The sequence below is a fragment of the Alexandromys fortis genome, unplaced genomic scaffold (assembly GCF_014885135.2).
Source record: "Alexandromys fortis isolate MF-2015 unplaced genomic scaffold, M_Fortis_MF-2015_v1.1 scaffold_22, whole genome shotgun sequence".
In the NCBI taxonomy this organism is placed as follows: domain Eukaryota; kingdom Metazoa; phylum Chordata; class Mammalia; order Rodentia; family Cricetidae; genus Alexandromys; species Alexandromys fortis.
In genome coordinates this window covers 13122780-13144733 of record NW_026067900.1, presented here as the reverse complement: position 1 = coordinate 13144733, position 21954 = coordinate 13122780, and the positions used below count along the sequence as shown (strand labels likewise).

The window sequence follows — 21954 nt, the reverse complement described above, 5'->3', positions numbered from 1 at the left end:
AGGTCTGCAGTGGGATTTTAAAAGCCTGCTCCCAGTAACATACCTTCTCCAATAAGCCCACAGTTACCCAAAGAAAACCACCCATCCTAATCCTTCCAACAGTTCCACTTCCTGTTGAGCAAGAATTCAATTACATGAGCCATGGGGGTCATTCTCTTTCAGATCACCACAGTTAACAAAACAGGTATCTCACCTAAATTCAGGTCACTGGAGACATCTGTTTCCATAGCGATCTAAACCCTTGCTGGAGAAGAACTTGATCGCCCAGAGTATTAACAAAGCATATCATGTAAGACTCCTTTGGTCATTATTCCATTGTCTCTGGAATGAGGACTTCCTTCCCTACAGCTTAGTGTTTGACATCATAAAGGGGCCTCCCACAACCACTCTGTAGACTCACAGAGCAAAGAGCTCACTCTTGCCATTGTGTGTTGGCAAGTAATCTCCTCCAATGTGAATTCACTCAATTGCCAGGTAAGCTCTGGATTTACTGAATATGTTTTATGTTCCAGGCCTTTTGCCAAGTGTTGGGCCTTTAGAAAAGAATAAATAGTCTCTGGCCTTGAGCTTCTATCTAGTGAGACAGATGTAAGGAGATTCCCTTCAGAACCAGATAATAAGTGCGAGGGTGGAGGCAGGTGTTAAGTCCCCTTAAGCTCAGACAGAAGTCGGAGTTACTTTAAAGCAATATGTAACTTCAAAGGTAGCAGTGACTCAACGAAAAAAGTAAAAGAAATGTACCTCCAACTCCTAGAATTTCTAACAATATAAAACTTGTCAAAATGGGAAGAAAAAAGTCTAAAAATAGGTCTAAAATGATCTCCCTATATGAGAGAACATTTTTAAAGGCAAATTTTTTCTACCTCTATGGTTTTCATGGAATAAGCTAAGCCTCTTTCCCTTTCTATTCTATTCCCTTTTAAATAATTAATTTCTCTGTTATACCTGTGACAGATGTCAGCTGGCTGTCAACGTGGAGATGGCACCGTGTGTTACGATAAGCTCTTGTCTATAATTGATGACACCTGTTGGGAATGGACTCAACCGAGAGGTCAGAAGCAATGGGAGTTGTGAAGTCTGGGGTCTTGCTGGACAGCCTTTCACTCAGAGTGAGAAAGGAAACCTTATTCTTTAAGTTTGGAGGCTGTCTCCTCAAATTTCTGAAATTTGGTGTCATTGTCCTATTAAATGACTCACGATAAAAGTATCTTGCTTAGCTGGTATTTTTGATTGCTGACTGGTTGTACAAGAGCCTGCAACAGTGGTGATCAGGCCAAACAACCTCTCTGCATGAGAACAAGAGGGTTCTTAAACATCTAAGAGTTCAATAAGCATGCTACATAAAAATCAGGCAGAGGTCTTTCGTTTGTTTGATTCTGTCCTTATTTTTGAGGCAGGGTCTCCTGTAGTCAGTGCTGGCCTTGATTCTTCTGCCTCCACCTTGCAAATGCTGGGATTATGAATGTGCAGCACCATGACCAGATAGATGGTTTTGTATTTGTTTTTTCAAACAGGGTCTTTCTGTGTAGCCCTGACTGTCCCGGAACTCACTCTGTAGCCCAGGCTAGCCTCAAACTCAGAGATCTGCCTGCCTCTGCCTCCCAAGTGCTGGGATTAAAAGCATGTGCCAACACCACCTGACTAAGAGAAGATTCGTTTTTAAAAGTATTTTTTCAAACCCACACCGAATGTATCTCTAGTATAATACATATAGTAAATTAAATGTATCACATAAAATCTGCATCACCCTCCTAAAAATCATCAGGGATACTTCAAGAATTAATTAGACCCACCCTAGTCTCTAAGCAGCTGTGTTTAACTGAGCAGAAATGGAGCAAAAGATACTGAAAAGCATCTAGGCTATTTCCTAGCCATTAAAAATTTTCTCTGGGGCAGCGGTGGCACACATCTTTAATCCCAGCACTTGGGAGTCAGAGACAGGTAGAAAGGAGTTCGAGGTAAGCCTGGCCTACAAAATTCTACACAGAAGGCTACACAGAAAAATTAAGTCTTGGTGGTGGTGGTGGTGGTGGTGTACTTTCTCGGAAACTTGTGTTCTAAGAACAGTGAGTGGTATTCATTCCCCTTCAATTTTTCTAGGCAACATTAAGCTTCTATTCTTCTACATTCTTTTCTTGCTGGCTTAGTGACATAATGCAGTCACTGAACTAAAAGATGAAAACTATGTAACTTTTATTTCAAAAGCTAAACTAACTTTTCAGATTGTATGATTTTCATATAGTTTACCATTTCAACTTTATTTTTTATGCTTAGGCTCATACATGCATTGTACTTTGACATGTATGTTGCTTTGACAGCTTTAAGAAATATCACATAAACCCCACTTTTTAAAAAGTGGGTTTTTGTTTGTTTTGTTTTTTGAGACAAGGTCTCACTATGTAGCTCTGGTTGTCCTGGAACTCAAAGAGATCTGTCTGTCTCTGTCTCCCAAGTGCTGGAATTAAAAGTGTGCACCACCACCACCCAGCCACCTTTGGATTTTTAATAAAAAAGACACAAAGAGTTAATCTCTCCTACGAGAAACAAAAGGAAAGAGGAAGCAGAAAAGCACACCAGGAACAATCAGATCAGGACTCCTAAAACAATAGCAACAAAGCTTTAAAGCAAAGATGTCCTGCCTATTCAAGGGAAGTTCCAGGAACCTGTGGATCTAAGTCTCTCCTGCTCAACTCCCTTATACAAAATGGTGTAGCTCTTGTAAATGACCTGTGTCCATCCTCCACACACTCTAAACTCTCTCGAGGTTATACTATTTCTAATACCCAAAACAATGCAAATAACCACTTAAAGGATAACGTTGGAATTCGTCTCTATTAGCACAGAAACATTTTCCCCCTGAATATTTTCAATTGTAGGTTGAAGGCTTGACCATAGTAGTAAAACCAGTCATAAAATTAGAGTAAAATTCTCCAAAAGTAGAGTAGTGAAACTAGGTAAAGGAACTAACTCATTTAACTGTGTGACGTTCCAAACAAGAGTGGGAGGGGAAAAAAGACTTCAGGATCGCCCCCAAACTGTGATGAACTAACCAACAGAACTTACAAATCACAAAGATAGAAGGGTATGCCTCTTTATGGCTGACTGTTTTCCATTTGAGCTTGAAGGTAAACAGATTTTGCCAAAGCAAGATAGCAAGACCAAAGTATCTTTGTGAAAATAAGAATTTGAAATCACAGACAGAAAAGCATACCGTATCAAGTTAGTTATTATTAGACCACACCAACTATTATATTCCACCAAGTTTTTGACTTGAATGCTTCTGGTCTTTTGAAAAAAAAAAAAACTGTGAATTCTAAATTATGAGAACCAATCAAAAGGCAAAACTGTAGACAAAGCCTTTTAAAAGTGGGCATTTGTTGTCAGATGGTCTGGATTTCAAACATAATTTAATAATGTAGATACTATATAGTTATTTTTGTAAACTTACATGCTCTTAAGAGAAAATTTGCAAAATATAGAAAAGCAAAAAAAAAAAAAATCCAACCTCCTGTCAACCAATTTTCTATTGTACGGGGCCAGCCTGGTATTATAGTCCGACTGTTTTTCTAGGGCTGGATTACAGTTTAGTCTCTTTATGAGTGTTACCTTGGTAGGTTCAAGTATGAAATACTTCATTTTAAACAAGAGCTATGGCTTTTAATTATCAACTTAAATCGATACTACGTTTACAATAAACTTTCTAAATCAATGTGCAGAAGACGAAGATCATTGATGGGAGGGGAAAAAAGTGAGCGTCGTTCAGGAGCGAGGGGTTAGAGCTAAACTAGGTCACGTTACTGATTTTTTACATCAAAGGGGTCTCCACACTGAAATTCACAGCCGCACTTTGAATGGCGAGTTAAAACTCAGTAGGGATCAACCTTCTTCTAAACAATGTGGACTTTGGAACGCCACAATTCCCGTCGGAGAAGGCGTAGCCTTAAAAATAAAAATCCACCCAGCGCCGAATTTACAAGGAGCTCCCCGACCTCAGTGTCCATGATAACGACAACAAACAGAAGCGACCCCGGCCCGCGACCAGCGAAGACGCTAGCGTTCCAGCGCGCAGGCGCCGCGGCGTCGCCCAAGGCCGCGCATGCGCTCACGTCGTCGCGCGCCGGGCCTAAACCCCTCACTTTGTCGTCACAGGGCAGATGATCAGGGTGCGTCCGCCTTTTCCCTCCCCCTTCAACCCTCCTACCCCCTCCCTCCCCTCGTCCCTCAATCTTTTCCCCGTTTCCTCTCTCTTCCTCCCTGGGGCGGCTCCTGAAGACTCCCGCTTCCGGTCAGAGGCGGTCTGCAGTAGCACGCCCCGCCTCTTCCGTTTACCCGGTGGCGGTGCGGGCGGAGGAGGCAGTAGCGGCAACGGCGCCTGGCAGAGTGGGCAGGCTGGTCCCCTGGGCAGCCCAGCTGGAGGTGGCCGAGCCGAAGCCCAGGGGCCGAGGGCAATGAACTATAACGCGAAGGATGAGGTGGACGGCGGGCCCCCGTGTCCTCCCGGGGGCCCCGCCAAGACCCGGAGGCCGGATAACACGGCCTTCAAACAACAACGGCTGCCCGCTTGGCAGCCCATCCTCACGGCCGGCACGGTGCTGCCTACCTTCTTCATCATCGGCCTCATCTTCATCCCCATTGGCATCGGCATCTTCGTCACCTCCAACAACATCCGTGAGATCGAGGTGAGGGAGGGGCGTGGCGAGGGTCCCCTGGCTCCCCGAAGGTGACAGGCGGGCCCCGCCCTCCGGTACCGCCTCGGGTTCTTCTGCGGGTTTTCTGAGTTTGCAGTTTTGGCGTCTAGGTTCCTTTTGCTTTCGGTCTGCATGGCTGGGAACGGAAAGAATGTCAGGTGGACAAGATTTATTTATTGGGTAGTTTGTGTGGTTCTCTGAGGGTTAGAGTATTTGTTTTTCTAGCAGGAGAGAAGGAAAAAGTTAGATCAAACTCGGAGGCAGCGCGCAGGGTCACTGTTGTTACTTGCGTGGGGATTATTCCCGGACACAGAGATTAACAAATTGGTCTTTGTTGAGTGAAGGATCCGAAGTCATAGAGGTATTGATTCTTTGAAGAAATTTGTCACATGTTACAGAGCACACAGTAACTTTCATTTTGAGCTAATTAGTTTTAGTTGCTGGCCATGGTGTAGTTAAAAACATGAAACGTCACTTCTCGTTTGCTTTTAGCCAGTATTTATTTCCAGTTATGCTCAACATTTGCCCCAGTTCTCCCTTCTTGATTTTTTTTTTAAAACTGTGCATATCAGTGACTCCGCACGAAATAATTTGGGATCTAGCTATAAAAAATTTCCCTGGCATTGTGTTTCTGAACATTTTACTTAGTCGGGATAGAAACACTGAACTGGGGGAAACATTTGATTTGTCCACTGCCACAATCACTGCATCGTCATCGGTCTGCAGTGGCGAAGACTGGCTGCTAAAAGAATGTAAGTACTGCGTGGTGAACAGTACTGGACATCTACTGGGCCTCTTCCATATTTTAGGGAGCTGTGGTCTGTTTGAGATGGCCAAGAGTGATGTTGAGTAACCTCCCTTTGTTCTGTTCTGCCGTATACATACATTTTGTGTACATATTTTAAAAATAAAGATTACGTGTGTGATTTAATTGGACTTCCCCAGTTATTTTAGCTAAGGAGTATTTGTACCTTTTTATAGTATGATTTACAACATTAACATTTAAGAAAGGTTGTTATATTTTAATGGCACAGTGCTTTAGTGTTCATGACAGTAAGGATTGTAGCTAGCATATACTTCTAAAATCTTTCACTTAGAATCGTTTACAGTGTATTACTAGAGCAAGTTCACAGCAAATGTTTTTGGCATATATTTTTATCGTCCTGTTTTTTATCCTTGTGACATTCCTGCAAATGTATCCTAAAATGCTCCAAAATATAAAACCCAAGGCTTGCCAGGTTTGGACACTAGAAAAGTTTTGATCTCAGAACGTTTTCGATTGCAGACTTCCTGATTAGGTATGCTTAAATGGAGAAGACCATACAAATATTCCAGAATGTAAAAATAATAAAAGAAATCCTCATACGTGAAACACTTGTGTTCCCGTCTGTGTCCGGCAGCACTCAAATCTGAGCTCTGCCACTTTTAATTAGCTCAGTTTGGGGCGGTTTATTTCTCTGAAGGCTAGTGTTTTAATCTCTAAATGAGTAGAGTAATGAATTTCTTCTAAGATTTCACAGAAGCAAGATAGTTGTTATGACTTTTGGTTTAACTTTGGTTTAAACAATGCTGTGTTCAAAATGCCACATTTGAAATGAAAGGAAATGGAAATTAGGAACTGGAAATTTTGTATTAACACCAACTCATGCAGATAGAATGCTTAAAATTTGAGTGTTGGATAGATAGCAAAATTATTTCAAACTGGGTCTGGGGTTATGAGAAAAACCTAGAGAGCTTTTCCAAAAGGGACATACGTGTTCATGTGCCTACTCTGTGTGCTGGCGATTGAACTCAGGGCCACAAGAAAGTGCTGTACCACTAAGTTACTTCCCTAGTTCCTCAACCTTTTGTTAGCTGCTGGCTTAGACTAAAAGCCTTTGAGGGTTATTAGAAGTAAACAGGAGGAACTGGAGAGCTGGCTCACCAGTTAAGAGCATTGGCTTCTCTTGCAAGAGTGCTTAGGTTTGATTTCCAGCACCCACCTAGTGACTCCCAACTGTCTTCAACTACAGTTCTAGGTGATCCCATATCCTCTTCCAGCCTCAGCAGGCATCAGAAAGACATCAGCGTGGTCTACAGATATGCAAACAAAATACTTGTACACATTAAAATAATAGAAATGTTTTATAGCCAGACATGGTGCACATGCATGTCTGCATCCCAACACAAGGGAGGCAGAGAATGGATCTCTGGGCCTGGTCTACATAGTTCCAGGATAAACAGAACTAAGTAGATTCTATATCAAAACAACAAAAGTAAATAAAAAGAAACAAAAATAAAATAATAAATAAAGGTAAATGGGAAATGAGCATCTCTTACCCAGATTGATTCCCACTCCTTTCCATCTGTTAAGTTTCCTTTTGAAAGTGCAGTAGCCTCATTTCTGCTTTAGTTCAAGTTACTGGGGCAAAGGAGACTTGTAAATCAAAATGCTTGGCTTTAAGTGTTTTGCTCAGAACTTGAAATTTTTAAGTAAAACTAATGGACATTCTCCCAGAAATACTATAGTAAAATATTACTACTCTTATAATGCCCCAGACTCCCCTTAAAACAGTGTTTTTTTGTAAAAGTTACTTTTATTTTATTTTATATTTTTTATTTTAATGCTCATATTTAGTATTAACTTCACTTGTTAAGTTTATGAATCGTCTGTCTGCCTCCCTCCCTCTCTTTCCTTCCTTCTTTCTTTTCTTCCTTTTTTTGGGGGTGGGGGTGGGGAATTCAAGACAGAGTTTCACTGTGTAGTCCTGGCTGTCCGGGACCAAGCTCTATAGACCACCAGGCTGGCCTCAAACTCACAGAGATCTGCCTGCCTCTGCCTCCCTAGTGCTGGGATTAAAGGTGTGCTCCACCACTACCTGGCTAAGTTTGTGAATTTTATAATTTTATTTGGTTGGTTTTTAGATTTTCTAGGTTAAGTGAAATGAGGTTTTTAGAAAAGAACTAGCCATTAAAAATATTTTTATTATGAATATATTTTTAATACTTAATATCTTTATTATTTGTAGCAAAGACTGAGTATTTCTTTTAATGTGGCAGCATTAGGATTCAAGCCTCACCAGAAGACTCCTTTAAGACTTTTGGCCAGGCTGAGATACAAAGCTAACTTGAAAGTGCCATCTGTAACTTCTACAAAAGCATTTATCAGTGTGAAGTTATGTGGTTGTAAATTAATGCTTAGAGAGCCCAGTCAGGAGGGCTGTTCCTATAGCCCCATGTATTTTAGGCAGGCTTGAGGTACAAATGAATCCAGTAATTCTGTGCTAACTTGGGTGACATAGATCTAGTATCCAAAAATCAGTAAAAGAAAAACTAATTAATCGTTAGAGTCAAATGGGTGTGTTATTTAAAGCAACATTTGACATTTAAGATAACATAAATTCAGTAATAACTAGAAGTAAACATTTACATGAAATTAATAGTGCCTAAAATGTTGAAATCTTAGCAACATTCCCCCCAATTTGCTAAATTCCCTCTTTTACTCTTTTTTAAACTTTTATTTTCTACTGTTATTTTGTCTTGATTATTTTCTGTTTCTGTTTCTGATAAAAATTTGCTATCTATATTTTTATTTCTTTCTAGCTTGAATCCTTAGATTGTAAGGATCTTGAAGAAGATTAAGTCTTTCATCTGCACTTAGTAATCTTGTTTTTACTTAAACTTTAGTGTAGAATCAAGGAAGGATAACTTGTTTCTTAGAAATGATGGTTAACGATTAGGCATTTATGCTAAGAAATTTAAAGATTTTAATGCTCAAATGTATTGCAGTAACTAAATAGGGAACCTTTGGCAATTAAGAGCTTTGAATAATAGGGTTTTGTTTCCAGTAAGTAGCTCCTGGAGTGTTTATTTTAGGGCCAGGACTGAGTTTTCCAGAAGAGCATTTGCAATCAGTTTGGTTATAGGAAATACCAACTTAAATAACAGTTGTATGGGATGTTTTCCTCAAAGAATTAAGTTCTTAATAAGTAGAGCTATGTTGCTGCCAAGAAATTGTATATAACTGTTGTGATTATATCTTGAATTTCATCAGCCAAAAAGGTGCAAACCCTTCTTTCTTTTTAGTCAAGAACTTTCTTCTGTCTTTGCAGCCTAAAATATTTATTTTCTAACCTTTTATAGACACAAAACAATCCGCCCCCCACATTCAGAGTTTTAAAGACACATACTGGTAAATTTAGCAGTTAATACTAAAATGGTAGTGTAAATTACTCATTCTGAGGACTTCAGAAAATTCTTTAAGTACTTAAAATGCCCCTTTTAACTTAAAGTGATTAATACTTAAAGTGACTTGCCTTATTAGTCAGTATTTTGTTATGTGACTTATTTAGGTCTTCTATCGATTTCCATTTAGGTAAATCTACATTCAAAAATGGAAGTTTTCCAGCTTTCCTTGTATACAGTGTAAAAATGCATGTCCTTCAAGTTTCTCTTTGTCACCACGTTACGTTCAGTCTGTTACTTAGGAATAAGCTGTGCTTTTAGGGATTACTAACAAGTCTTGGGTTGACTTAGGGGAACATTCATAGTTGTCTGTAACATTTTAGCCAACCTCCTTAGCCCTCTCTGTCCTGTACTGCCCCTGGTGCTTTGTCATTAGGATTTAAGCTAGTTGCAAGGTCTTAAGCTTACTGTATTCTGAACTGTGCTTTATATACTTTTGCCATTTAAACAATGTTAATTTTCAAAATAGGGGATTTGCGTGCCCTCTTCTACTTTGAGAGCCTCTTTTTCCTTTGAGGTTTAGAACTGTTCCTACTGTGTAGACTTTGTCTTTGAAAACTAGTGAATGTTACAACTGGCAGGTTTCATTAGTCAGGCTCCCCTTGAGTTTCAGCTGACAAGGGATGCAGTGGTTATTTGATAGTGAAAACTCATACATTCTCTATTTATCAAGAATTTTTGATCAGCGTTGGACATTTTCTATATACAAAGGACTTCTTTGAAAAAGTTTGAGGACAGGACTCCCCCCCCTCCTTTTATTTTATTTTATTTTTCCAGCAGAGAGCATTCCTTTTGGGGAAGAAATGATTTAGAGTAGCAGGAGATGCAGATGTCACTTAGTGACAGAGCACTTCCCTGGCTGTGATAGTGTATCACCCCCCAGCATTTAAACATTTAAAAGATGGGTGGCAGGAAGATCAGGAGTTCAAGGCCAAACTTAGCTACATAGAGATTTATACAAACCAACAATCCCCCCCAAACAAAAACAAACAAACAAAACCCAAAAACTATGGAGGTGTGGAGCAAAGCAAAGAAGCATTATAGGAAAATTAATCATTGCTAGGTGAGTGGCAGCAGCAGAGTGTGCCTGAGCAGTTCAAAGAAAGAAGCTTTTGCTGGATGTGGTAGTGCATGTGCCCTGGTTTTGTTTCTTGTTGTGATAAGACACCTTGACAAGAGAACTTGGTGGAGAAAGGGACTATATTAGCTCACTTCTGGGTTTCAGTCCACATTGCAGCCAAGAACTTTTTCTTTTTTTATGTGGCTCAGGACCCAACCCAGGGAATGGTGCCTTATCCTTTTCGTCTAGATCTTTTTGTATCAGTGAACCTGTTCAAGACAGTTCTCCACAGACATATCACAGGGTAACCCGGTTTAGACAACCACTCATTGAGAGTCCCTTTTCAAATGATTCTAGACTATAGCAAGATGGAGATTAAAAATAACCACCACAACTCTACTTGTCAATTTGATGTTTAAAACATCACCTTTAAGTCATGACATTCCTTGTCCCCAAAGGCTTACCTCATAATATAAAATGCAGTTCAACCATAAAAGTCCTCATTGTCTTAAAAAATTCTAACACTTTAAAAGTCCAGTCTCTTAACAGTGTGCATCTAGAAAATTAAAACCAGGCTACATACTTCTAACATATAATGATACTAAGCAAACATTCTTCTTCTAAAAAAGAACAGCTAGGGGCATAAAAAAGTTGTACCAAAGCAAAACAAAAATCTGGCAGGGAAACATCAAATACTACAGCTCTGTGTCCAGCGTTTGAGTGGGGCTTCTAAAGTAATTGTTTGGGTTCCATTTCTGTAGCTGGCCTTGGCAGTCCCCCTAAGGCCCTGGCATCTTCAGTTTCCTGGAGTCTGAGTCTTCAGTTTCACAGCTACGTACAGCGTCTTCTCATGACTTCTTTGAGGGGACTCTAACTTGACATATGTTGCCTCTTAGTTTCTCTTCATGACAATATCAATCTTATATCACATGGAGGATATTTATTGCCAGCTTGAGATATACCCCAGGCCACTTTGGGTATCAGCTTGTATCGACCCTGTGTAGCACAGGAGTCTTATCTACAGTGGTTCTGATCTCTGTATCACAGCTGCATCTTCAGCACCAATCTGAATGCCATCCTGTGTTGAACATTCTTCTGCTAAACCAATCAGTTCATTATCTTTAAATTAAACTTTATTTAGGCTCTCAGGATATTGGCAGAGAAAAAAAAATCAAATTATAGTCCAAAATGTCATACCACTGGCCCATGTCCCAGTTTCTGATAGAGTCCTTGTTCCCTTCAGAAACCTTGTTAATTGGACCTCCATTGTCCTCATTTGTCTCAGCATTCTTAATACCTTTTATGCTCGCACAAGAACAGTTCACTAAGCTCTGCTTCCAGCATTCAATAGCAGGTATGATTGACATGATATATACCCATCAACAGTTCAACAGTGGGCAGTCAAGATTTTAATTGCTTATCACATGCCTTAGGAACATAATATGGGGGTTACAGAACCATCTGTATAAAGCTTTTAAGCTGCCTTTTACATTCTAGAAAAGTTTCTGCATCCTGATAAGCCTCTCCACCAACACAGCGATCCAAATTAGACCAAATCAGACTGAATTAGAAAAAGCCCAGGTTTGATGGATAAAAACACTCCTGATTTTCACCCCCCTCCCCCAGAGGAGATGGGCAAGGAATACTGGAAAACCACATGTCTGTTTTTGGGGCAGAGGGCAGTTTAAATGCCCCATGGGAGTGATCTTGAGCATCTCATCAAGCTTTCTGAGTCATCATTTGGCTTTCTGAGATGCAGCAGGATTTGGAAAGAGATGGTGGAGGGGACTTGGGGTAGAGCTTCCACAAGAATGATCCATACTCTGGGTCTATGGATGCCAGGGGCTGGGGTGAAGCTTCCACCAGAACAATTCTTTGTGACTGGCTTTCAAGCTCAAGGTTCAAGTTGGAGGCCAGACTTCTGGTTGTCTTTTCTGGGTATCAACAGTGTAGAATGAAGGATGAACAAAGGGCTAAGAGAAAAAGATTCTTGGAAGCTGCTACACTGCACCAACCCTACTTGTTACCGTAGTCACACTAGCTCCAAGGCAGGCTGGAAATTTTAGCTTTATTCTGCTAACAAGAAAAGTAACACAGAAATTGAGGTGAGAGTTTGTTAGTAGTCATTCTCTGCATCACAGGGTTGTAGTAATATTCACCATCTAGTAAAATGGTACATCAGCCAAATGAGAATTAGGTCTTCTAGACATGAAAGTCCTGGGTAAATATGTAGTATTGAGTTGAATTTCATAGGAAAATAGATTGTGTTATTATTATGTGAAGAACAAATTTGGTATGTGGTTTTGCTAATACATTAGGATAGAATATGTTGTATTATAAATATATATAATATAAACTGTAAGGGATATTGAATATCATTACTTTTTTCTTCAACCTTTTAAATGAGTTCTGTTTAGCTTACAAATTTGTGTAATTTTCTCTTAAAACATCCTACATAATTGTTTGCAAATAAAACTTAACTAATATTTTAGGACTTTATTAATTTTTAATTTAATGCAATTCTATTATTATTCTCATATTATTTTGGGTGAGACATTTCTCTAGCCCAATTTTGTTCATTCTTTTTTTTTCTTTTTTTCTTTATTGAGAAAAGGAAAAAAAAAAGTTTCCGCCTCCTCCCAGCCTCTCATTTCCCTCACCCTCCTCCCACCCTTCTCCTCCTCCCCCCACGCCTCTCCCCCGCCCTGTGGAAAGTCCAAGGTCCTCCCCCCTCCGTCCATGTCTAGGAAGGTGAACATCCAAACTGGCTAGGCTCCCACCAAGCCAGAATATGAAGTAGGATCAAAACCCCGTGCCATTGTCCTTGGCTTCTCATCAGCCCTCCTTGTTCACCATGATCAGAGAGTCTGGTTTTATCCCATGCTTTTTCAGTCACAGTCCAGCTGGCCTTGGTGAGCTCCCAATAGATCAGCCGCATTGTCTCAGTGGGTGGGTGCACCCCTCGTGGTCCTGACATCCTTGCTCATGTTCTCCCTCCTTCCGCTCCTCATTGGGACCTTGGGAGCTCAGTCCAGTGCTCCAGTGTGGGTCTCTGTCTCTATCTCCATCCATCACCAGATGAAGGTTCTATGGTGATATGCAAGATATTCGTCAGTATTGCTATAGGATAGGATCATTTCAGGTTCCCTATCCTCAGCTTCCCAAGGGACTAACTGGGGACATCGCCTTGGACTCCTGGGAGCCACTCTAGGTTCAAGTCTCTTGCCAACCCTAAGGTGGCTCCCTTAACTAAGATATGTGCTTCCCTGCTCCCCTATCCAACCTTCCTTTATCCCAATCATCCTGTTTCCCCAAGTTCCCCCTATCCTCCCCTTCTCACTTTTCTCTCCCCTTCCCCCCTTATCCCCATCCCACCCCACCCCCAAGATCCCAATTTTCTCCCCGGCAATTTTGTCTACTTCCCATAGCCAAGAGGATAACTATATGTTTTTCCTTGGGTTCACCTTCTTATTTAGCTTCTTTAGGTTCACCAGGTATACACTCCGTGATCTTTATTTATGGCTAGACACCAATAATGAGTGAGTACATCCCATGTTCATCTTTTTGGGTCTGGGTTACCTCACTCAGGATAGTGTTTTCTATTTCCATCCATTTGCATGCAAAATTTGAGAAGTCATTGTTTTTTACCGCAGCATAGTACTCTAATGTGTATATATTCCACACTTTCTTCATCCATTCTTCCATTGAAGGGCATCTAGGTTGTTTCCAGGTTCTGGCTATTACAAATAATACTGCTATGAACATAGTAGAGCATATATTTTTGTTGTATGATAAGGCCTTTCAGACCACAACTGACTCAGACACTAAACAGTACTACAAATATCATTGTTTATCAAGCAATATCTAAATGTTGTGTTCAATATTTATAGTGGACATTCAGTTTAGAAGATTGCTTTCAACCTCCATGTTTGCTGCTTTCAGCAAATTATACACTTGCATAGGTCAGGGCCATGGAAAAGTGCACACTTTGAGATTACAGCTATGTATTACTGTAACAGCTACTGTTGATTACAGTTGATTGTAAACGTTGAGCTACAATGGGAAATCTCAGGCACTTAAGGTTGATTGCTACTTTGTTCTCTTAAAAGCAGTTTAAACAAACAGGCTGAGTACACAGTGCATAGCTGTCAAAAGTGACCTTAAGGTATATTATTAATTCTGACTGTGAGGTCCCACAAAGTTTCAATCTCTTAGAATGTATTTTATTGTAATATATTGCCACAAAATAGCATGTGCTGGGGAACCCTAAGTAATGGTGTTGATATGTGGGGGTAAGAGCAGCTGAGGAGTGTGTTTAGAAGAAGGAACCACAAAACAGCCAGTGTGGCAGGGGCAGAGTGAGAAGAGGGGGAAATATAGATCAGATTAAAGTAGTGCATGTTAGGGTGCACTTTGTGCAGCTGATATTATGACTACAGGCAATTTAGTGAGAAGCCATTAAACAGTTTTGTATAGCTAAGTCATTCTGAGCACTTGGATCTATAAACCCAATGCTGTAAAAGAAATGAATGAACTCAAATTGATGAAGGAAAGTAAGTTTTTTTTGTGTGTGTGTGTTTTTTTTTTTCAGTGTGATTGAGAGAGGAGCAAATATCTAATTCCTTCCCACTATGTTATCTTAAGTGCACAGAAAACCACTGGACTGACTAGAAGGTGCACATTAAGTGTAAGACAAGATTACAGGTCCTTTCATAGGGGTAAAAGGGTCTGGGCCTCAGACTGCTCCCATTTCTTCTCTGCCACAGAGACAGTTTTCTTAATTATTATTTATTTATTTGTCCTAGGTGGAGGAAAGTGGAGTCTTAGATATCTAATATTTTTAGAAAAGAAGAGTCCTGGTTTGTTTTTGGGGGATCTAAAGTCCCCACCCCTTTTATTCTGTCAGAATTCTTTGTCCATTTTCTTAGATGGGCATAGATGGAAGCATTTTGGATTTTTTTTAAACAAGTAAAAAACCTCTCTTGGGAGACCACATTCAGCTCTACATTACTATTAAACACACCAATTTTGCCAATGAAACAAGGTAATGATAGTTTGGTAGTGGAAAGGAGACACACAGGTGTCTCTGTCTTCCCTCTCCTTAGGACTGAAGTGTAGGTTTTGGAGAGGGAGGGCAGAAGGAGGGTTCTAGAGTGACAGTGGGTCCTTCAGATAAGAGACTTATTAATCTTACAGCAAGTTGTATGAGGATTGAGTAGTGGGTAGACAAAGTGAAGTGTCTATTCTTAAAGGGTTCCGTAGAAGGGGGAAGTCCTGAACTGTGAGGATGTGGGCTATGTTACTATGCAGCCTGTGGTAGGTGACCGCATCACAGAGACTCTGGATAGGAGAGTCAGTGTAGTCTAGCTGCCTTGGGCTTTATGGGCTTGTGAGGGTGGAGGCCCCTTTCCTTGTGAGACCTGTGTAGCCTTTCCGGTTTGCAGCAGCTGTGAGAGAAGTGAGATGCTGGGGGTGGGGGTGCGTACATCTGTGAGGTTCTTTGGCTGCAGCAGCTGGCAGATTTGGTTTATAACAGGGATCATTATTATAAAGTGACACAATGGCACTGTTAAGACTTTAACAGTGGGCCTGGCATAGCATGGGTCGTATTGCCTGGGGCATAAGAAGAAGTAGGGGGTGCTGGAGAGATGGTTCAGAGGTTAAGAGCACTCGCTGCTCTTCCAAAGGTTCTGAGTTCATTTCCCAGCAACCACATGGTGGCTCACAACCATCTATAGTGGGATCTGATGCCCTCTTATGGCATACATGCAGATAGAGTACTCATACCTAAAATAAATTTTTAAAGTATCTTTTAAAGAAAGAGTAGAAGTGGAGTATTAGTGGTTGGTAGAAACCATTTCTCACACCACATATATGGGGACCTGACACCACCCCCCATTCTGCAGCAGTTCTTACCCTATATGCTTCTGTGTACACCTGCTGGGGTGCCTTATAATTTAAGTCAGTTCAGAAATGCAAAATAGCATCAGATCCACCTGATTAAGGACTGGTTTTGTGTATTTGGTTTGGTGCTCAGGGGTTTTTGGTGCTAGGGATTGAACCAAGTGCTATTCTTATTTAAAATAAGGAAAATAATCATAATCACATGTTTTTTTGGTTTTTCGAGATAGGATTTCTCTCCTGGAACTAGCTCTTGTAGACCAGGCTGGCCTCTAACTCACAGAGATCCCCTGCTTCCCAAGTACTGGGATTAAAGGTGTGTGGTCACCACTGCCCAACAAGGGTCACTTATTATTTAAAAGATTTATTTATTTTATATGTACCAGTATTTTGCTTGTATATGCATCGGTTTACCATATCCATGCCTGGTGCCCACAAAGGTAAGAAGAGGGCCTTAGATGCCCTGGACCTAGAGTTAGAGGTGGTGCTTGGGATGGAAGCGGAGTCCTCTGCGAGAGCTCCTTACTGCTGAGCTGTGTCTTCAGCCCCTACTCTTGAAGGTGATTTGTATTAAGTGCATATGTGTCAGACACAACACGTGTGATAAAAGTAGTAACATGTGCCAGGCATGCCTTTGTGGCTCCCTTCCTTCCTGAGCGTTGTCTCATTTCTTTTCCATCTTGAAAATTCTCCACAATGCAAAGTTTATTCTCATCATCTTTAAATATTTCTTTTCCAATGTTACCTATATATTTTTCTTTCTTTTCCTGAATTTGTTTAAATTCTTACTTCTTTTAAAAAGTACTGATTCTTTGCTAATGATTGTTTCTGTGCCAACCAGTTGACAGCTTTCTTTGTATTTTTGTCTTTGCTAATGAAGGCTGCCAGATGGTAGAGTGGAAGACAGTTCCCCGGGGGAAGGTGTTTAGTAGAAGGAGTGTTGATTGGGCTTGAGTCAGAGATGATGGAGTCTAGACTAGCACGTGGGAAAGTTCCTGAGAATGTTCTTTTTATGTAATGTAGGTAGCATAGTAGGATTTTGGTAAGGATCAGATAAAATATGTGTATAAAGGAAAACTGTCAACTGTTGATGGTACAATATGCCATTATTTTGGATGTTCTTGTACCTTCTACTGTGCCTTACTCCTATTAAAATTTATTTTATTTTATTTTATTTTATTTTATTTTATTTTATTTTATTTTATTTTATTTTTGAGACAGGGTTTATCTGTAGCTTTGGTGCCTGTCCCGGAACTAGCTCTTGTAGACCAGGCTGGCCTCAAACTCCCAGAGATCCGCCTGCCTCTGCCTCCCAAGTGCTGGGATTAAAGGCTTGCGCCACTACCGCCCGGCACTCCTATTAAAATTTAAAGGTTAATTATAATGACTTTTAAAAACACTGTTTTCAGAGTTACCTGAAGTTAAAAGATGTAACTTTTAATGCTTTTTTTCTTTGTTTGTTTGTTTGTTTGATTTTTCCAAGACAGGGTTTCTCTGTAGCTTTGGGGCCTGTCCTGGAGCTAGCTCTTGTAGATCAGGCTGGCCTTGAACTCACAAAGATCCGCCTGCCTCTGTCTCCTGAGTGCTGGGATTAAAGGCGTGAGTCACCACCACCTGGCTTAATGCATTTTTATAATCAGCAGTTCATGATGAATGTTATAGCTATCTATTTTAAGTATTATTTGATATTTAATAATTATTATTCTAATAAAATACAAAGTTTTATTATACTAAAGTATAATATGATTTCCAATTCCATCAGATTATTTTTGTTTAGTTAAGTCTATCTCTTTGCTTACTATTACTAACTTTTAGTGCTTTCTCTCCTCCCATGGGAACCAGGAATCTAACAGTTACCCACATACGTACTGAAATGTTGGAAACTTTCCATCTCCCTGAGTCTTTGTGAATGTTCTCCAGATAGAATTCAGTTATTGAAGTTGGGGCAAGATAACCCTTAAGATCTTGACTCAGTTCCTGATGTTTTGACTCAATCCCTGGGAAAGGGGTCAAAGTAACCCTCAAATGTTTCCTCTTATCTCACCTGATCTGGCAACTGCCCTCCAGTCCTGGCTCGGACCAATTATTGTTAATAGCCCTTTGAATAAGCCAGTCCCAATAGTTGGAAATCAGCGCCAGAGTTCTCCACTCCACCCCCCCCCCCCGTTTCTATGGCTTTTTGCTTTAAAAGTAGCCTGTACCAGCTATTTGGGGGCTTTTTGGCTTCTTGAATGTTGAAAAACCCTGTCGCTACAGAATTAATTAAATCCTCTGCTTTTACATCAACTGTGGTGTGAGAGTGGTCTTTTGGGGCAACTCCTGATGTGGGAGTGGTTTTTTATTAATAAAGAAACTGCCTTGGCCCATTTTATTGGATAGAAAATTAGGTAGGCGGAGTATACAGAAGAGAATTCTGGGAGAAAGAAGGTTAGTGGAGGAGTCGCCATGATTCTCCCGCTCCAGACAGACGCAGGTTAAGATCCTCCCTGGTAAGCCAGCTCGTGGGCTACACAGAATATTAGAAATGGGTTAGAACAATATGTAAGAGCTAGCCAATAAGAAGCTGGAACTAGCCGGGCCAGGCAGTGTTTGAAAGAATACAGTTTCCGTGTAATTATTTCAGGCATAAGCTAGCCATGCGGGCGGCCAGGTGCCAGGGACGCAGCCCCGCCGCTCCTAATTCAACAGATGGCGCCCAGACGTGATGGGCTAAATCCACTTAAAAACCTGAGAAAGCTTAAAAATAAGGGAGAGAGAGTTTAACACAGAAGTTCGCTGTTTATTGGTGGCGTGCTGTAGAGAAATTTCCTGATTCAGCAACAGCAGCAGAAAAAAAGCTGTGTCATTTTAAAGCGCGGCTTCCTGGTGCTGTGCTGCCAGCGTGAACTCTGGCTTTAAAGCATTTCAAGGCTTTTATGGGACTGGATGTTTGTGTTCCCACTTGGGATCGAAAGGAGAGTGCTCTGAGACTGTGCCGTTCCCCGCCTGCACCTGGGCAGAAGGCCGAACCAGGCTTAGGCAGGCGGAAGAGCATGGCGGATTCCTGCTGCAATACAGAGACGCGTTTTCAGACTGCGCAGTGCTCTGCATGTCAGATTTGGCTGTAACTTGGATGAAAAGAGTTTCTGTGCTGCACGCTCAGTCTCAGAATTAAACTGCTGATTGTGGCTCCAATGTGGTCTGCTGTGTGCCTGGAACTGTGAGTGGTTCAGGGGCACCAAATGGATCTGAGGCAGGAGCGGCTGCTCCATGCTAAACTGTGCTGACCTCAGGCAGGAACTACCGTAATTGCCATTATAACAGCGCAGTTAAGGTTTAGACTGGGCAGGACACAGGCAGTACCGTATTACCTATACATGGTGCAACTTAAGTTTTTAAGAAATGCTTAACTTTTTAAGAAATGCTCCTGGATAATAAAAAAATTACAGATTCACAATAGAACAGATTCAGACACTGTAGGATAAATGTACGTAGGCTTGGGAGAGAGAAGAAAAAGAATATAAAGAATAAAGTTAATGTCTTAAAAAGAAAAAGGATAAAGTCTTTAAAGAGACAGAGTACAGAAGTACAGATAGTTATAGATTAAGAGAAATAAAGAAAAATAAGCCACGTAAAAATGGAAAATTCACAGAGAGTCTGGATTATGTACATTGTGTTTTCTTTAAAATTTTTGACTGTGAAGGAGCTAAGTACAGAGAGACATTTCATTATATGGGCTGCTAAGCTGAACCTGCACATATGTTCTAAAGTGCATATGTCAGAATTTGGATCTAAGGATATGATGCTTTGGAAAAGTCCTTCTTTTGTTTTTGCAGAGGATGAGACCCTGTGGATTTCTTCTATTCCAATTTGGTATGATAGACCACGTCCTCCTGAAAGGTTGCTGTGAACACCCTCAAAAAATTACTTCACTCAACTGCCAACCGAGATGACCCTGGCACACAGGTTATACCACAAAAGACCTAATTAACGACGCCCCTATTCAGCAGAAAGCAGTTTGGAAAGAAAAAACTACGCCCATGTTCCCAAATATTGTTTATAAATGTTCTTTTACATTTAAATGGGGATATGATATAGATATGAATAATTTGCATTGGTATGGATTTTAAGGTCAATTTTGTTATATGTATATGTATTTCTGATCTTGATTAAGGTATTGTGATTGTGTAGTTCATTTAAAAATGTACTGTATAGTTAGGAAATATAGGTTGTTAATGGATAATCATCGCTAATAGTTAAGCTTGTAGTCATGTTAATTAGATTTTCTAGATATATAGAGATATATTTCAATTAGATAGGCATTCTTCATATCTTTCAAAGACTGCAGAATATGGCATTTAAAATGTTTTAATAACTTAGGACTTTTCATGACAAGGAGACACATCTGCTCCTGGCAGCACCAATCTACTTCAAGAGGAAGATGGGCATCGAAAAGGATCCTTATGGAGTTTGATAGTCATTTGGGCAAGAAACTGCTCTTGCCTGGACTGTTGCATAAAACTGGACACAGAGAACCCGCAGAGAGAGGACTGCTGAACTTGCCTAAAGGTGAGATGGTCTTTCGGGGTTCCTGATTCATGAAAGAGTCTGCGAGACATTCTGCAGGACACAGCAGAAAATGACTGAACTGTCTTTAAAATTTCCTGCTTCATGGAGATGTCTCTGGATACCATGGGCCTGTAGGCCGAAGATGGATGCCCCAACGGTACCAAAGAACTTTGGGTGACTGTCCAGGCAGCGAGATGTCTCTGTCATTTCTAGAGTTTTGGATTTCTTGTTTACTTAAGTATTATATCCTTCTGGAGTCTTTGATGGAGTTGAAGAATGAATAGTTATAGTTTTCCTTAGTTATGGTAAGAGATAAAATAGATATAAATATTGTAACTGTAATTCTTACTTGATAACTGTTTTGTTATATGTAATTTTACTATGTTAAAGTTAAAGCCTTTTTTGTTTAAACAGAAAAAGGGGAAATGATGTGGGAGTGGTTTCTTATTAATAAAGAAACTGCCTTGGCCCATTTTATTGGATAGAAAATTAGGTAGGCGGAGTATACAGAAGAGAATTCTGGGAGAAAGAAGGTTAGTGGAGGAGTCGCCATGATTCTCCCGCTCCAGACAGACGCAGGTTAAGATCCTCCCTGGTAAGCCAGCTCGTGGGCTACACAGAATATTAGAAATGGGTTAGAACAATATGTAAGAGCTAGCCAATAAGAAGCTGGAACTAGCCGGGCCAGGCAGTGTTTGAAAGAATACAGTTTCCATGTAATTATTTCGGGGCATAACCTAGCCAATGCGAGCGGCTGGGTGCTGGGAACGCAGCCCTGCCACTCCTAATTCAACAAACTCCGGTGATTGGACTTAGGGTTCAACACTAACAAGTGGTGGTCAAGTTAAAGAGGGTGATTTGAAAGGTTTCTATACTTATTTCGTAGGTAAGTCTTAAGAGAAAGAAAATGTGAAATTAAAAATACAGTTTCCTTTGTGACTTATTCTGACAAATTTAGTATGTAAGTGGACTGATGTGTACAAGCAGGCTTTGGTACTGAGTTGTAGCTTGCTGGTTTAATGAAATTCATGTGTGCTTTCCTATCTTCATTTGGTTTTCTTTTTTTAGTTACATGCCTTGTTTATTGGTGATATTTACAATGAAAAATAATTAAAACACAGCTCTACTAGTTAACAAGCTTCTGTGAAAAACAGTTGTACAAGACATTAACAATTTGATAAAACCAAGTTTTCTTAGACAATTGTAGTTTTTGAAAAATTACGTTATAATTTATATGGTGTTTTGTTTTCTAGGTACAAATTTTAATTTTAATTTTTTATATTATAAAGGTACCTTTTATTTTAAAATTTTGGACTGTTTATTCTTACCAAGATTTAGAAGATACATCATAGACTGGCAGAAAATAATTTAAAATAATACCTGGTAATTGTTAAAGAACACTTAAAATATGAAAATGAAGCAGCTTGATAAAAGTGAGCACAAGACCTGATTAGACACGTTCCTCAAAGAAGACAGAAAGGGCCTTAACCACTTGGGACTGTTGTAAAAAATACTGTAGACTGCTGGGCATGG

General features: G+C 40.2%; 1 protein-coding gene across 1 annotated transcript in view; it reads left to right on the top strand.

Moving 5' to 3' along the window:
• Positions 1-4158: 4158 nt before the first annotated feature.
• Positions 4159-21954, top strand: part of Tmem30a (transmembrane protein 30A) — a 32445-nt gene continuing 14649 nt past the window's right edge. The window contains exon 1 of the mRNA XM_050126509.1: positions 4159-4679. Within this exon, the coding sequence (XP_049982466.1) occupies positions 4449-4679 (231 nt within the window). The 5' untranslated portion in view covers positions 4159-4448. The remainder of the gene's footprint in view (positions 4680-21954) is intronic.